Genomic DNA, 17,051 nt, shown 5'->3' with positions numbered 1-17,051 from the left:
ATCGATTAAAAAGTCAATTCGAATATGAATATGTGTTTTGTAATGGTATTTGTAATTTCTCTGCAATTATACTACAGATTACTTAAATTTAGCAGAAAGTGTATCATATATTATGATGGTATATTACTCATTAACATTTAGGCAAATGATTATTCTGTGTTATGTGAGGCATGCAGCATATATAAAACAAGAATAATAATGTATATTGTGTATTCTAATGCTGATGTTTTGCACTGTGCTCGTGGAACATATTTGGTATATACACCGAGTTGCCAGTTTGCACCAAGCTGAATCTAATGCAGTTTCATATAGCAACTAAGCAATAAATCCTACCTTCATGAAGTTATGATACTCAGTGTGTGTTAACCGTTTCATGATATTTTGACTTAACGTCAAGGTCATTTTGGAGTATGTAGTTCTGATAAACTGCCTCGTATTGGAAGAAGTTTCTAATTGATATAACCGGTTGGACAAGATATTACACCTCTCTGTAGAAGTCAATATAGTCCAAGAGCACCACAAACTGTCGCCTCGATATATATATATATTTATATGTATATATAAACCTTTGGTTTTCTTTCACTAACAAAACATCAGAATACTAGGTCACATAATTTATGAATCGTACTTCCCGGAGGTCAACTACAGGCTGTCAGTAGGTGGCGTAGTTTGCCAACATGATGCAGTCTGGTCTTGTTTGAAGCCCATTTCTAAAGTGTTGCCATATAAATTGCGTTTAAATTTCAGTTTTACTAAAAAAAAACAATTAGCGTTTAGTTTGAGTTTGGTAATAATAATTAATTAAAGGAGACTTCTCACCTGGTCGGCAAGTCATTGTGGGTTTCCTACGATAATCTAACAGCAAGATGTGTAAAACTATCGAAAGACACAAAACAGAAGAAAAAAAAACAGTCAGTCTTCTGCAGTCAGCTCATAAGGGAGACGTGAGTGGTACTCAAAACAAAACATGATCTACCGACATAACGCACACCGACTGTACTGCATGACATTTCAACGCACCAATCACTTGCTGAGGAGCTGATTGAGTCTACTTCCCTACACTGGAATAGCTGAGGGGGAAGCGGACGGACGGCGATCTCGAACGGATATCTCAACATCAGCCGAGTCTGCACGGTCAGATCGCCTGCGAGAGACCTCCGGGATACAGCGGGCCGACGATTTCTCTTTCCACCCGGACACGGTGTCTGCTGCAGGGAGATGGCCGGTATTTTGGCGTGGTTTTGGAACGAGCGGTTCTGGCTCCCGCACAATGTAACCTGGGCTGACTTAAAAAACACAGATGAAGCAACGTTCCCGCAAGCGGAGGACCTCTATCTGGCGTGTCCTTTAGCATTCTGCATCTTTATGATCCGGCTGGTTTTCGAAAGGTGAGTCGAAGCACACGCGATAATAATCCAGGTGGCATGTGATCGGGGGGGGGGTTTGTTGTGTCGATGAAAATGCTCCGGCCGAACGATGCAGCACGCGCCGCAATTTCCACGTTTGCCAGTCTGTCATCTAAACAATGGTATCTTATCTGGTTAGCCCACAAATCACCACGGTTGATCATCGTACTTTCTGCAGGCCCGCAGCATCACGCGCTGTCTTGCATTTGATGCATCTGTCAGAGCACACACTAGTGCAGGCAAGTTGCCATACCTGCCCAAATGCAGTTACTGTCCTCTCAACTTAACCCCCCCCCCCCCCCCAATCTCTACAAAGACTCGTGCTGGACAAAGGCTCTTTTAACTGATCCGGGGGGGTGGGGGTTAACTGTCCTGCTCCAGTTGTGTTATGGTGCACGTTGCATCATCTTATCTGTGATTGTACAATCATCAGGATACAGTAAAGCACAGAGCCATGCTAGTCACAACAATGCGTGCATATGTGGGTCAGAAATCTCTTGAGGGGAGTAGTGAGTGAGGCCTTTAAATTTCCCCAATAAACTCCTCACTCATGTTCGGTATTTACCCCTGCAAATATAGTGTGTTCAAATAAAGTCAAGATAATCTGAAACAGCGATAATATATTAATTAAAAGTGTTAAATCCGTGAGATTAATATGTTTATTGTATATTGTTAATTTACATAGTCAATGACTTGAGTTGCTGTTAGCCAAAACAAATGTAATTCGTGTGTTTTATCAGAAATTTGCAGACTGCACATGATTTGTTAAATGGCTTATAGTGCCAGATGCTTTGTGTCAAAACGACAACAAAGCACATCTCTGTGTCGTTCCCAATTCTTCCTTTATTCTGCGTGGAAATGTCACCGCTTCAACCAAAAACAGTCTTCCTCAAGACGACCTGTGGAAGACCACTTGTGGTCAAAACATTGTCGTGTCCCAGCAGAGTAAAAGAAGAATTAAGAGCAAGCAGATACAGATAACTCTTACCCAGCACCTGCAAATGGTTATGCATGTGCTTCCTGTTGATTGCATGCCTGGTGTCCCCAATCATTAAATATGAACAATTCACATTCAATTAACCTCAAAGATAATGTCTATGTGTTGATATAGAAGTGCATTATGTTATTTTAATTGCAGGTTTATTGCAAGACCATGTGCCATGGGCCTGAAGATCCAAACCAACGGGCCACAAAAAGCACAACCCAACGCTATCCTGGAGAAGGTTTTCACTGCTATAACCAAGGTGGCGCACGTGTTCTCTTCATTCATTTCATTATTCGTAAAGTTTCATCTCATGACGTTTGTGCCACGTTGAAAACTACATCTAAGATATGGAGTTTTTTTTTAATCTTGTCTCGCCAGCACCCAGATGAGAAGAGATTGGAGGGCCTGTCCAAGCAGCTCGACTGGGATGTGCGGACCATCCAGCGCTGGTTCAGACAACGTCGAAACCAGGAGAAGCCCAGCACTCTCGCCCGATTCTGTGAAAGCATGTAAGGCAAATCTCTTTTAACGGCATACAGTTAGACCCTTACTTAGCTGAAAGCAAGTTAGTGGATATAAATTTGCTCAGACTTGCCTGAGGAAGTGAAGATTATATCTGCTTTATTGATGTCATTTGTATAATGACTTTATTGTTGGTTACAGATGCAAAGTGAAACAGATTTAAATATGCGGCGAGGCTTCATCACTTATCCATAGCGTGACGGCAGTAAAAGCAGGCACGATGTTCAGTGTTTCATGTTTCTGCAAGTTCATTTTCATATTGTATGGAAATGAACATAACCGCCACAGCCGCTTATAATCATTTACACGAACAGCATGTTTTACTCAATGGTGACAGTAATGTAAAGGTGACCTTTGGGTCATCTTTAATTGATTAATTGGTGTTAAAATGGCCATTACAATTCCTGAGTGGCGTCTCTATATTGCTTACTTTCTATCACCAACAGTCCAAACCCCAAAGATATTCATTACACAATGTTACAAAAAGAGAAAAGCAGCAAGTCCTCACGTTTTAGAAACTGGAATCAGTGAATGTTTGTCATTTTTGCTTGAAAAATGACTAAAACATTAAATCAATTATCAAAGTGGCCGATACATTTTATGTCGATTGACTAGCCAATTAATCTGCTAGTCATTTGAGCTCTTATGGACAAACGGAAGCATAAATTTCCGGTACGGTCCTTTAACAACCATTATGATGGTACTTCAGTTTTGGTTAACTGTATCTTTTATGGCTTATCGTAACTTGGATGCTGGTGCGGCTGTGGGATAATAGTGAAATGTGTCCCAGTGCGAACCAACAAACCCACTCACGCTGTAACGGAGAACTGGCTAATCAGCAGTAGAGCATTTGCCATTAGGGCGATTGTAGTTCCTTAGCAGTGTGATGTCAAAGGCGAGTGGGGCTGTCAGAGCAGAGTCATGTCTGACACCAGAAGAGCCAATCTGTCAGTTTGAGGCACAGGGAGCCTCACATCCTCCACTCCGCCTGAGGCTGCTGTTCACTCAGGAGAACACTGCTAGCTGATAGAACCACTGGACTCCAATTACAACCTCACAGATGAGTCTTACACACCAGAAGAGCCTGAGTTTGTCCTCCTCTGTAATATGTGTGTGAGCTTTTTGAGTGTACTTGGCTGGAATTCAATCTGTTCAAGCAACAACTGTACCAAAGCTGTTATCTGCTCGCAGCTTAATTGACTGCAGAGACGATATTGGGCTTTGCAATAGTTTGGCCAGGTTGTCCGTCTCAGTTGCCTACTGTGCAACTCTCCAAACGGGGCCGGCGTCAGTCCTTCCAGCAGTGATTGCGCTCTAATTAGGGCCTCGTGCACAGCTGTTGCAGACCGATGGCATTCTTTGTCCCTCAGTCGTCAGGACGGCTGATCTGTCGTCTATTATTTTCATTATGCAAACAGAGAGTATGTAGCAGACACATTTGGTCTGGAAATAATGAAGACTCTTCATAGAGTTTGTTTACCAGCTATTGTTCCGAGATATACAGCAAATAAACATTCCAACAAGTTCATGTATTGATTTTTTTTTTTTGCTGCAAGAACCCTACAGTAACCTCTTTTCTTTACACGAGCAACTGAAATCTTTCCAATCCAACGATTTAAGAAACAATGGATGGAGAATCACTAGAACCAGTATTCATATTTCATCACAGGGGCAGAAGTTGTGAAGTTCTTATGAATTACATATAAAGCGTTAATATGAGACTAAATGACAATTTAGATTAGCAGGTTTTTGTCAGTGTAGTTTTGCCAGAGATTCCCTCCTCTGGTCAGTTCTCCTTGGTTAGGACAAGCTGAGGAAAGAGCACGCTTTGATGTTCTCAATAGCCCCTCCTGTCTGATCTCATCTTCATCCTTTCTCTGCACTGCTTTCACTGAGAACAAAGAAATGATTTTTCTGTGACAAGATTTTACATTACTAAATGTATTTTCTATTTTTAAGCTGTAGTGCCTATCTTTGGCTTCAGATAATATTTGATGTATGATAAAGTGGAATGGTTTTCAATGTTTTTGGACGAATGTTTTAGTCATCATTTTATTTCCTGTTTGCTAAGAGTGAGATGAGATTGATGAGATTGATAACGACCTTTTCTTGGAGTGTTTCACTTCCTCCAGTCTTGTCATCACTGTGAGGTTGCCACGCAATCAGCTGAGACACACGGCCAAGAAATAATCCAGCACATAACCTCTCAAAAATCATTTTAACACTTGCTTTTTAGTACAGTTTAAACAAGCAAAATAGATTGTTTTACTGAGCTTCAGCAATGCTGTTTGATGTTTTTCATACCTTTTTGGGTAGAGCCATTCTCCCCAGTTTTCTATTCTTTGTACTAAGCTACACTAACCGACTGCTGGCTGTAGCGTCATATTTAACAGTCGATCACCTCATCAAACTCTCGGCAAGACGGCGAATAAGCATATTTCCCTAATGTTTGCTTTTTTGGGGGGTGGGTGGTAACTGCTGTGACTCATTTCATAGTTTTATCAAATGTATAACAGAATGATTGCACTATTACTGCGACCTCTTGATTTGCCGTTCCTCTTCTTTACTTTCATCATATACAAAACTAAAGTAAAAAAACGGAAACATGCTATTAGTATCAGCTGAGGTTACCAACCTCATTGCTGCTCTTCAAATTATCAATATGTTGGTGTATGATTTTCATTACTTCCAACAAACACACCTCCCCAGAAGCAGCTCAGTAGACACCAAGCCAACAAGTAATTAGCATGTTTGTGCTCAGCAGATGGTTAGCGCTAAGAGATGATCCATTAACATGTGTTCTTGGGAGAGGAAAGCCACACCCATGTTTTTCCTTAAATTAGTTGCGGTCTTTTAGTAGCGCGTTAAAATAGCCGTCTATTAACACGCTTTTTCTTATACGCAATTTAAAAGACGAGCCTTGTAATCAAACCAAATTAGACAAATGCACAAAGGTGGAAGGGCCAACTATTACTGCCTGAAGAGTAAAGGAGGCGTTACTGCTGATTTAACAGCGGAGAGGGAATATATCGAGGCTTTTACGCAACTGAAGTTTGATCAAAGCATGCGCTTCATGACTAATTGTTATGTTGAACCATCCAAATGCAAACAGTTGCAGCCAGCTGGTGCTCAGACTACCCACCTGAAGAAAAAAAGGAGCCCGCATGACCTCCTTTTAATTTTTTTTAATACGCTCAGAATGAAGCCAGCCTCATTATTGAGTTTTTGATCAAATCACAGTTGGTCCCCCTACAATTTCTTTCTTTCCCTAAAGCGATGCTTTTTCCAAACAGGTATGTTTAATTTAATAGCGATCACTGGATCTGTCGTAGTTTCAAATACCTTAACACCTTGCTTAAGCCCTCTCTTATTGTGTCTTATAAACTACAATTTGTAAGTTGTTTACAGGACAAGTTGATCTTAACACATGAACATAATTCTGTTAACCACAGTTACAATCCAGCACTAATGAATTTAAATGAGTAATTGGCAAGTTTCCGCTGCACCACGTGCAGAAAATAAACAGCAGTTCACTCGAGGATGATTAAATGCGTAACATGTTAATTCTCCCACAGCCAAGCTTTATCCGCACTGTATCTAAAAAAAGAAGGATAACTCGCAGTGCTAAAGAAAAAACATCTGTGCCTGGCTTTGGAGAAAATAGAAACTATTCTCTGGAAGCACTTGTGAGCGTTGTGATTGCACATATATAGCAGCGATTCAACAGGACTTGAACAAGACTCTTGCAGGCTTGATGAACCAGTTGCCATGCAACAGTCTTAACCGTGTGCCAGGTAGACTTGTCCAATTAATTTGCTTTTACAATTATGTCGATCAAGCACGAAAAAGCAGTTAATGACGGCGTCCACGGGCCTTGTGTTAACCTGCTTAAATTTTCTCTAGTATTCATTTAAGAGTTACTCTGAATATCTTGAACGAACATCAAACGACTCTCTGATGGATGTTCCTGCACTGGGAAGCTGGTTTATCCTGCTCTCGTTTTGAGTCTTTATGTTGTGTTTGGAGGCTGTGGATGTCAAAATGTGTTTTGATATGAGGTCAGATAGCGCAACCACACGGCAAAACCTCTGAAGTATGCAAAACCTTATCTGACATGAGGTTATACAGCCTCTGTCACAGCCATGAGAGTCTTCAGCTGATGTCTTCTCCACAGGAATCGTTGTTTTGTGCCTCTTCTGTATGTTTTACTTCATGAAGTCATTGCACTGAATTCAGAAGTGTATGTTATATGAATATATGCTCCACTGTAATCAGTTACAGACTTGTGAAATGCTCTGACAACTCAATAACGCACTATAAGGTTTCTGTCATTCAAAGTAGCCTTTGTTCCTGGTACAAACACATGGTTTTATATGGAGTAGAGAGGGGGCTTGCTAGCTGGCCAGACTTAAATCCTTTCTCCCAGTTGCCGACTGTTTTAAGTTGGGTGTATATGCACGTCTCCCTGCTCGGCAACGCTTTGATCAGTGAAGTGTCAGTTGAAGCAATTTCTTCTCTGCCTTTTAAGCTCAGACCTCATGATCGCTTTCCCCACCATTGTGTTGTTGTCGCTACTGTAAATCGTGTGCGGGGTCATGTAAAACACAGAGCATGTCAAGATGGACTGGGACAGTGTGAGTGTCTTGTCTTTGCCCCCCCCCCCCGGACCGTACCAATGGGAACCAATGATGTCCCGTTTTCAGTGACTCACCCCTGACTGCAGATGTGGGGAAGTAAGAGAGGCTCACACACCCCTTCACATTTCTGATTACAGGCATGAGAGCCACATAGTGAGCTTCAGTGTGCTACACCTATAGGGACAAAACTACATAAGGAGTATACAGAACAAGATGTGTTCATGAACACATCTCCTGGTAATGTTCATATTTTGGGATACATTACATTGTGCTTTTCTCTCTAATTAACTCTAAGAAAAGAGAAGGGGAAAAAAATGGCTGATAAAAAGAATTGTAAACATACTGCTCAGTTATTAAGCTAGTGTCTTGAACACTTTTTCATGGTATGGTTCCTTCCTATTTAGCCTTTGGCCTACTAAAAACACTACCCTTATGACCAAAAACAAAAAGACTGCAAAAGTCTTTGGTACAGACAAATGTTGAGCATTTTGAGCTTCATATTCATTGTATTTCTTTATTTGTGTCTTTCAGGTGGAGATTTACATTCTATCTATACATATTTACCTATGGAGTACGTTTCCTTAAAAAGGTAAGTTTTCCTTCGAGACAAAATGAGCACCAGCTTGCTGTTGTGACTGTTAAAGTTAGCATGAGTCACTGAGGTTTGAATCCATTTCCTACAGCACATTTGGAAGCATGGAAATCTTGTGGTTTCTGGCATAGTTGGTGCCTAGTCATACGACTGGCAAGTAAAATTGATGTTCTGAGGTAAGGGACTCATTTTAAAAAGGCTTATTTGTAATAAAGCCTAGCGCAAACAGGGTTCATTAATAATGGATTTTACAAGGAAAGGGGGAAGTAGTTACATTCAAGCAGTCTCAGTATAACAACTCTCCTTGTTTATAAAGTTTAATCCGCACTTGAGGAAATTTAGAAATTGTGATCATTTTGTCCAATGTGCCAGCTAAGTATTTCTAAAATAAGTGACTGAGATATATATTCATCTATTTCATTCATATATTCATGAAAATGAATACATGTATATTCATTCTGCTGAGCAATAATTGAGATATCAGAGTCGGGAGAAATCTCTCGAAGACACGAGTTGCATGACGAGGCACTAAAAAATAGTTCTTTCCCCGGCAATCCCTGCAGCAGGCTCCGGTCTCTGTGGGATTTATTAATAGAGCCGGTCTGGAGAAGAGTGCAGGAGACATAAACTCACAGTGTCACTGAGTCAGTCACAGTGATGGGTCACTGTTTGCTTGTAAAAAATTGTTATGCATCACAGTTACCATTTCTCGTGTCGTACTGATGCCATTATGTCATTACTCTGCACTTTACATGGGAATGAACCCTTTGAGTCCCTTTTTAATTCAGCGTCCCTTTCATCAAATCTATTTTAACAGCCGTTCGGTATTTTGAAACCCCCTTTTTGATTTTATTCAGAATCCATCAAGGGAATTATTCATTTTTCAGAGTTCACATTGATATTCATGTGTTAGATCTGAAATTACATATTGAATTGAACTCCAACGGTATGTGTGGGAGCAGGACAACACTGCATTAATATCGTAGTTAATGGAGCTTGCTTCTTTCTAGGTTTTATTCAAATGCAACATATGAGATTTGTCACGGATCGAACAACAAAGTCTTAACGTTGTCCCCGGAGTATTCACTGAAATATTTATAGGTTAAGAAGTATTGATTTTTGAGGTACTAATTTACGTTTTCTGCAGACTGCATGGCTTTGGAACACTAAAGAGTGCTGGTACAACTACCCTTACCAGGTAAAAGTATTTGAATGCACCCATCCTCAGTAATCTCAATACGACAAGATGACTTGCATTACCAAAACTAATCACTTCTCAAATACTTATTTGACCTTTTTTTGCTTTTTTGTTTATGCAGCCGCTGACTGTGGACATCCATTATTACTATATACTGGAGCTGTCTTTCTACCTGTCCTTAATCTTTTCCCAATTCACAGACATCAGGAGGAAGGTAAGAGTGACTGCAAGTCACACCAAGACATACATCGCATATCTCCAATAGCACGGATCATTGAATGTTTTTTTTAATAGACCTACTGTAAGGCAAAAAGTGACACTTTTAGTCACTATTTTGTCTTGAAAAAAGAACTCTCTGTTCTGTTTATGCCATTGTCACAGAAAAAGACATTATATTTACCTCACAATCCATTTTCTTACTGCCATTACTCTGTAATGTTTAGTCTATTTGCGTGTGATCATTTGCTTTCCGCCTCAGTGTATTCTCACTGATGTGTGAAATAACAAAATATTGCAAGGGGCGAAAAAGGATTAACACTTTTTCAAACAGTCAGAAATTGTCTCTGTCAAACCTCAAACTTTCCCAACCTATTAGTGTGGTTTGTTTTTGTTTGATATTATGGAAGCTTTTGTGTAATCGCAGCACGTCAGCAAATGATTGTACTTTTATAATCTGTCGATGTGACGGTGTCTTACAATACTCAGATATCACACTGAAGTATGAAGAATAGATCAACTTACATGGTTTTTCTTTGAGTAACGACGCATTTCAAGTTAAGCCCGTAATTCATATACATGATTATATCAGACGAGAATTCATCCTGATAGCAATCGCAAAAGGAAAAATGTCTCGTTTTATGACACATTCATGCATACTCCACAATCAACACACATACCATACCACAAGTATTTACATGCCATTGATAGCACTGCTTTCTTTCATGTATTAACCATTTAAACATACTTCCAGGAAGCTTCTGCAGGTGACCTTTACTTTACGTTCATGATTTCAAACCAAAAGATTAGCTTATACTACATTCACATTATGCACATTGTGCTATGAATGCAGTTTAAAGGGTCCAACTTGGTGAGGATGGGTTTGTAAGAACTGAGAACAGCTTGTCCATTATTCAACCCACTTTCATCTTCTTCTCTTTTGTTATGAAAATGGCTACACTTTTGGTTCATTAAGTATCATTTGCATGCTATCCAGCCATGATCTTACTCCCGTCTCCAGTCCATCCCCAGCTCTGCCCTCTCCACAAAAACACTGCACTCACAGCAGCCCCCATGATTCCATGCTGTGTATGCCTTCACTCTGTCATCTCTTTGTTGACTGTTGGCATGTTGTCTGTTTTTGTTTCTCCTTTTCAGTTTTTTCATGCACAGTACTGCACTGAGGAGGTCCTCTGCATCCCCTGCCAATTCCAGTATGTTCTCCCCGCACACTCTTGCCTTGCTTTCATTCTGTATCTTGCATCGTTATTCTTCCTTCTCATCTTCATTGTCACGCTGTCTCCATTTTGGACTGGTTCTAGTTGCTTTGAGCGGAGTCCATTTCTTCAGATTTGCTTGAGGAATGTTTCCCCATGCCACTCGTCTGCATTGTTCGTCACCTGGAGGTTCATTCAAGGCTATCCCAAACCTAATGGCTCCACCAAGACAGGACCAAAGCCACACTCTCATATATTCTCACTTTAATCTCAGCTACAGTAATTAGCTTTTAATTGTTTTAAGTCATGGTGAGCTGAGATGATCTTCCTTCCTGCTTGATTTTGATTTCACAGAGACGACATCGTTTTCAAAGAGTGGTGGAATGTAACATTTACTTTAAGTACAGTACTTGAGTATTTCATGCCACTTTATACTTCTATTCCACCGCAGTTCAGAGGGAAATATATACTTTTCACTCCAATACATTTATTTAACATCTATTGTCACTTAGATGTCAGATAAATTAACGATAAATTAAGATTTTAGATACAAAACATATGATACGCTTCTAAAATATGATGCATTGTTATAGATTAAACTACCCAACAGTATAGAATCATTAAAAAGTAGCTTCTCCTTGACCTACAACAGTAAACTACTGCTTTTTAATTTATGCATCAGTCATAAGGGTCTAAAGACATGATATATAGTAATAGTCACGGGGGCATTTTTTCTGCATTGGGTACTTTTGATACTTAAAGTACATTTGGTTAATAATACGTAGGCCTTCTTTTGAAGGATGGCCTGTTCAAGTCCTGCACGGACACAGTATTGAGTGTGGACTGGTAGCTGGAGAGGTGCTAGTTCACCTCCATGGCACTGCCTATCACCATGGGCATCCCCCATCACTCTAACATCTCTCCAACTGCATGTCTATGGGTCCTTTATGTATTTTGGCCCTATGTGTGGAGTGAAAACATTTATTTTGCCTCCGGGGATTGATGAAGTAATTCTTTTGTGGGCTATAATGCAGTTTGACACAAGCTAAACCAAAACCAACACATTCAGTAGATGAACACGTATTTCAACCACTCGGTTGGATCAATGTGCACGACTGCTCGGACACTGAAGGCGTACTTGCTATGTTTTTGTTCGCGTAAGTGATGATTAATGATTGCCTTGTCATAACTTTTTATATCTTTTCAATAGCGTTGTCAATCACAGTGGCATATGACGAACACAGCTCACCCAAAGACGGAGGTTTTATTTGGGAACATTAATCACATGTGCAGCTCCTAAGTTGGGCAAAGCACACCTCAATTTCATGAATAATGGCAGTTTTGAAAATAGGCACCATTGTGTTGCACAGTAGTTCCAAATATTCAGTCGTCAGCAGCGGCCTTTTTTTGAAAGGCTTATTACAAAATGTTGTTTATTACTGCAGAAGACACAAAGCTATTGTGTGTGCCTCACGCTGTGACTCAAACAGCCGTGAGGCAGTACTTTCCCTCGTTGTGTGACTTCTCCTTGGCAACTGTGTCCCCAGGACTTCCTGATCATGTTCCTGCACCATGTTGCAACAATCTCTCTCATCACCTTTTCCTACGTGAACAACATGGCACGAGCGGGAACTCTGGTCATGTGTCTCCATGACGCAGCCGACGTGCTGATAGAGGTGGGGATGGGCGAGAGAATAAAAGGCTGTGGATGGAAAGAATGGCAAAGGGAGGCAAAGATGGTTGGGTGTGTGGGTGGAGTGTTTGGAGTGTGCATGCTCAGCTATCCATCTTTATCTAAATTTAACTGCAGTCCTCCATTATAAAAAATGATGTCAGATGGTATCATACAGGCACAGTGCATGTTGAATACACTCTTTGTTGGAAACTAGAGCTTTTTATTTATTCTATTGACAGAGATATTTTAAGTAGTTGCTAGCATGATCAGATTAATGATTGTTTCTTGTTTTTTCTATCAAGGCTGCCAAGATGGCCAACTATGCCAAATGTCAGATATTGTGCAACCTCTTGTTTGCAATGTTTGCAATTCTCTTCATAAGTTCCAGGCTGGGAGTTTATCCTGTCTGGTAAGTGTTATCTTCTTTCCTATATACTATAATTAGCATCCTTCTAAACTTTAGAAGGATGCTAATGACTAATGTCAGCCTTTAGTCATTTGTGTACAAAACATTACATGAAGACAGCCAAGGACTTAAAAACCTTAAGCGGCAGATGCCTGAGATGCTCTGCACATTTTGACAGTCCATCCCTGACATTTCATGCTAATGCCATGAAGATCTCAGATCTTTTTTTTTTTATTCCTTTCTCCACAACCATTCATAGTTCATACACATCTCTGTGAATTGTGTTGCTAAGTAATAGTTACTATGGATACAGCAGCTTTAACCTTTCAAAGCTAAACAAATCAACAAATGAAAAGCAGTATGTTATGGTTATTGCTTTGTCGTTGAAAACAGCGTCTAGCGTTTCATCTGATTATTAAAACATCAAAGGTTTCTTTTACCCATAAGGATCTTTTGTCATTTTGAGTTGTTGCTATATTGCATTTGATCAGCACTTCAAGTTGTAGCCAATTATAAAGACCCTTCCTGATTATATTTGCCCGAGTTACCACAAATATATTTCTGTCCTTGACAGCACGTACAGCAGTCTTCTCGTAGTCACCAGCAGCAGTATTATCACAGCTTTCACCAGCAAAGGGAGATTTAGCTTGAGTCGGGCAGCTGCAGTTGTCTGCTCATTGATACTTGATCAGCACAAAAAACATCTATTTCAGTGATCCAGATGCAAGTTTGTTGTCTTTAATAATTATTCTGAAGAAAGCATTTGTGAACAACATAGTCTGTACGGCATTGTGAGACAGTTTTTTTTAAGCTATTTTGTCTCTCCGCCATTGTTTCACTGTTAATATAATGATCCTACACCACATTTTAGTCAACCCCCACCATATCAGTAGTAAAGTCATTACTGTAAAGCTGTTGCCATGGCTTCAGTATCTGGAGGATGATTCACAGACTTTTCTCAGGGATATATTTAACACGAATCCTTGAAGTTTTGATTGCATGTTATGTGAAGCCAGGTAACTGCTTTTTTCATTACATTACATTCAGGTTTATCTAGTGTACATATATTGGACTATATCCAAAGACACACATCTGTTGCTGCCACAAATACATGATTAAAGGGCCTCTGTCCCATGAAAGACGGAGAGCTGGAGCAGAGCCCGTCGCATTTCTTTTCACTTACTTGGTCATACAAGAATCCCCCCACAAAGAGAGAGAGCGAGTGTCTTTAACCTTGTTTTATTTTCTAATGAAACAAGTCAAGTTACTTATCTCCCTCTCCCTCTGTTACGGAAGGATATTAAATACCACCTTCTTCGAGAGTTGGGAGATCGTAGGGCCCTACCCGTCCTGGTGGGTCTTCAACCTTCTTCTGATCCTGCTGCAGCTTCTTCACTCCTTCTGGTCCTACCTCATAGTGAAGACCGCGTGCCGAGCCATCTCTAAAGGAAAGGTGAGTCGCTACACTCAGCGTGATGGGGTGTTTTGCTGCTAGTACACATATAGATGCTGTGGAGTGTTGTCAATAGCCACTTTTGACTTTTCCTTTTTATTCTCTATGCGCGCTAACCTCCATCCTTCAAGGTGGGAAAATGGAATCCGTTGCATGTAAGTAGCCTTAATAAAGGGGAACATTTCAATCTGAGTGGTGTACTGTGTGCTTAGTTTAATTGCATGTCTCTAGCAGCCATGTAATCATTTGCATTCATCATGATGATCCTGTTTGTCAATCAACCTTAACCTAATCAATGCGTATTTAGCTATGCACGATAGCTCCGGGTATGGCAATATTAGTCTTTGGAATGTTTTGATTTCCAGTAAATTAAAGCCATGATGTTTCCTCTGGCACCACCATTTTTGGCTTTCAGTGAAATATCTCAACAACTATATAATCGACTTCCATTGAATGTTGAATGTAAGGTCAAAATGGCCAACACTTTGGTTTGTGAAAAAATAGTAGCAAAACTATTGGCATTCCCATGAGCCTCATCTGTACTTTGTGTTTAGTGATAGTAAGCTACCGTTAGCCTCACAGAGCTGTTAGCATGGCTGTAGACTCTCATCTCATCATTATCATTAGTTGCAGCTCTTTAATAGTATTCCTGCAATTATTTTGTCAATTTATTTGGAAAACCTTATTCCATTGATGAATCTACACTTGGCATGTTTAATTATATAATATCAATACAAATATATATTAGTAGATCGACAAAAAAAAATTAACTATTATCAATTTTGGTAATTGATTAATCATCAATCAGGTAAAAGCATTCACTGGTCCCAGCTTGTCAAATGGGAGGGTTTTATGCTTTCCTCTGTTTGATATCATTGTAAATTGTAAATCAGCTTCTGTAAAATTGCGATGGGCATTTCCCATTATTTTCGGACATTTTACTTACTAAATAATGAAGCATCAAACGGAAAAACAACTGGGAGATTAATCAATAATGAAAGTAGTCATTAGCTGCAGCCAAAATAATGTCATGTTCAGAGGTCTCGTAAGGCTTTTTTCAACCTATTTTCGGATATTGATTGGCAGAACAGCTCCCGGTTTGTCACACAAAAGCCCATTTGTGTCACCGCCACGCATGGCTGCCGCCGATAATGACCCAGATGAGAATTTTAATGAGAAAAATGTAATCTCCAACCATCCCTCTCAATGCAGGTGTCGAAAGATGACCGCAGCGACATCGAATCCGGCTCCGATGAGGATGACAGCCCCCCGCCCAATCACAAGCACCACAGCAGCAGCACCACCAACGGGACCAACAAAAATCACGGGACCAACGGCTACCTGACAGGGGCCCCGTATCCCGACGAACACTGACTAACACGGGAGCCATTCTACAGACACCATCCATCTGTGTGCGTGTGTGTGTGTGTGTGTGTGCGTGCGTGTGTATGGTCGAGACATGAACATCGCCTGTCTGGTACTGGAAATTCTTGATGGATTTATGTGAATGCAGTTTTGTTATCAATTTGATTATTTCCTAATTTCCATGATCAATCTATTCTCTTCATCCATATATTTGCATCGAACTGCACTCAGTGAAATATCAAAGCACTCCTATCGGTACAACCCACTCTGTTTAGCCAACAAATGAAAGCATTCCACTTTATGGTGTAAGCATGCTACTTTAACATACAGTAGTCTGGCATACTGGGGGTGAGTTTTTTTTCTTACGTTTGCGTCGTTCTATGTTATTTATTTTTGTTGTTTGCAGATGGTGAGACATCTTTTTTTACATTGATGTCAGAGTTAAAGAGGTAATCATTTTGAACAACAACACAGCTGGTTTTGTCACACCACACATTACGACGAGTATTAGCAAAATACTGAAGACTGGGTTTACTTTTAATGCTACACCCCCAAAGATGTGCCAAAAATGTGAGAAGTTTACTCGCATTTTAAAACACATTCTCCACTCAAACTGTATATGAGATGTCAATAACAGTGTTATGTGTGTGCATCAGATATGGCTGGATGCTGTATTCCATATTAAAGCATTTTGTTAAGTATTCTGGTACATTTCCGGTAAGCGTTTCATTAAAGGCCATTTGTCCTCTTAGGAGGCGGACATGAGATGTTTGAGTTATTCAATAAAAAAACATGACAATTGCAAATGTGTGTGGGTCTGTTCAATAAGAGAAGCCTCATCAGCGAAAAAAACTATTTATCAATCCGTGGCTGGGAATTCTAATTTTATAAAGAAAATCATTTCGGCATAAATAATGACTTGAGATTTAACAATATGCATTGATTTTTAATGAATAAACATTAAGATATGAAGTCACATAAGGAGTCAGAACAGGAACAGAGCGTTATTGGTATTAGTGACTATAATCTTTTTTTTTATACTAAGGAATTACATGACCGCTCATAGTGACGAACCCAAAGAGAATTATCCTCGACTCTACTGTTCCCCTTTGAACGTTTTACTGTATTTCAGCTTGTTTCGTTTTTCACGTGTATTGTTTTCGTTCTGTCTGCAGCTATCATAATGTTGTCTTCATAAACTGAGACTGAATGTTGGACATATATTCATCATGTCAACAGGAACTCAACTCCAAATGAATGCAGTTTTGCTCCATGTCAGCTGGTTGTGGGAATTGGCAAATGTTTGCTCACAAGTTTTGCGTCTCAACTTCAAGGGTGATAAATGTCAATGTTGTTTGTTTACACCTTGGTTTTGCTGC

At 40.0% G+C, this 17,051-nt stretch overlaps 1 protein-coding gene across 2 annotated transcripts; it reads left to right on the top strand.

Moving 5' to 3' along the window:
- Nucleotides 1–1,218: 1,218 nt before the first annotated feature.
- cers6 (ceramide synthase 6) lies at nucleotides 1,219–16,454 on the top strand (the record flags this gene model as incomplete). 2 transcript variants are annotated; one of them, XM_079169733.1, is made up of 11 exons in its annotated part: nucleotides 1,219–1,388; nucleotides 2,545–2,650; nucleotides 2,770–2,900; nucleotides 8,082–8,139; nucleotides 9,290–9,340; nucleotides 9,462–9,554; nucleotides 12,321–12,449; nucleotides 12,751–12,857; nucleotides 14,151–14,307; nucleotides 14,439–14,462; nucleotides 15,520–16,454. In XM_079169733.1, the coding sequence occupies 11 exons, from the start codon at nucleotides 1,219–1,221 to the stop codon at nucleotides 15,679–15,681; spliced, it is 1,188 nt and encodes a 395-aa protein (XP_079025859.1). In that variant the 3' UTR covers nucleotides 15,682–16,454. The 2 variants fall into 2 exon arrangements, with proteins under 2 accessions (XP_079025859.1, XP_079025860.1); XM_079169734.1 differs by lacking the exon at nucleotides 14,439–14,462.
- Between the last annotated feature and the right edge of the window lie 597 nt (nucleotides 16,455–17,051).

The sequence above is a fragment of the Pholis gunnellus genome (assembly GCF_910591455.1).
Source record: "Pholis gunnellus genome assembly, chromosome: 12".
Classification (NCBI taxonomy): Eukaryota; Metazoa; Chordata; class Actinopteri; order Perciformes; family Pholidae; genus Pholis; species Pholis gunnellus.
The sequence above is the reverse complement of the archived record's forward strand: the minus strand, read 5'-3'. Positions and strand labels throughout refer to the sequence as shown.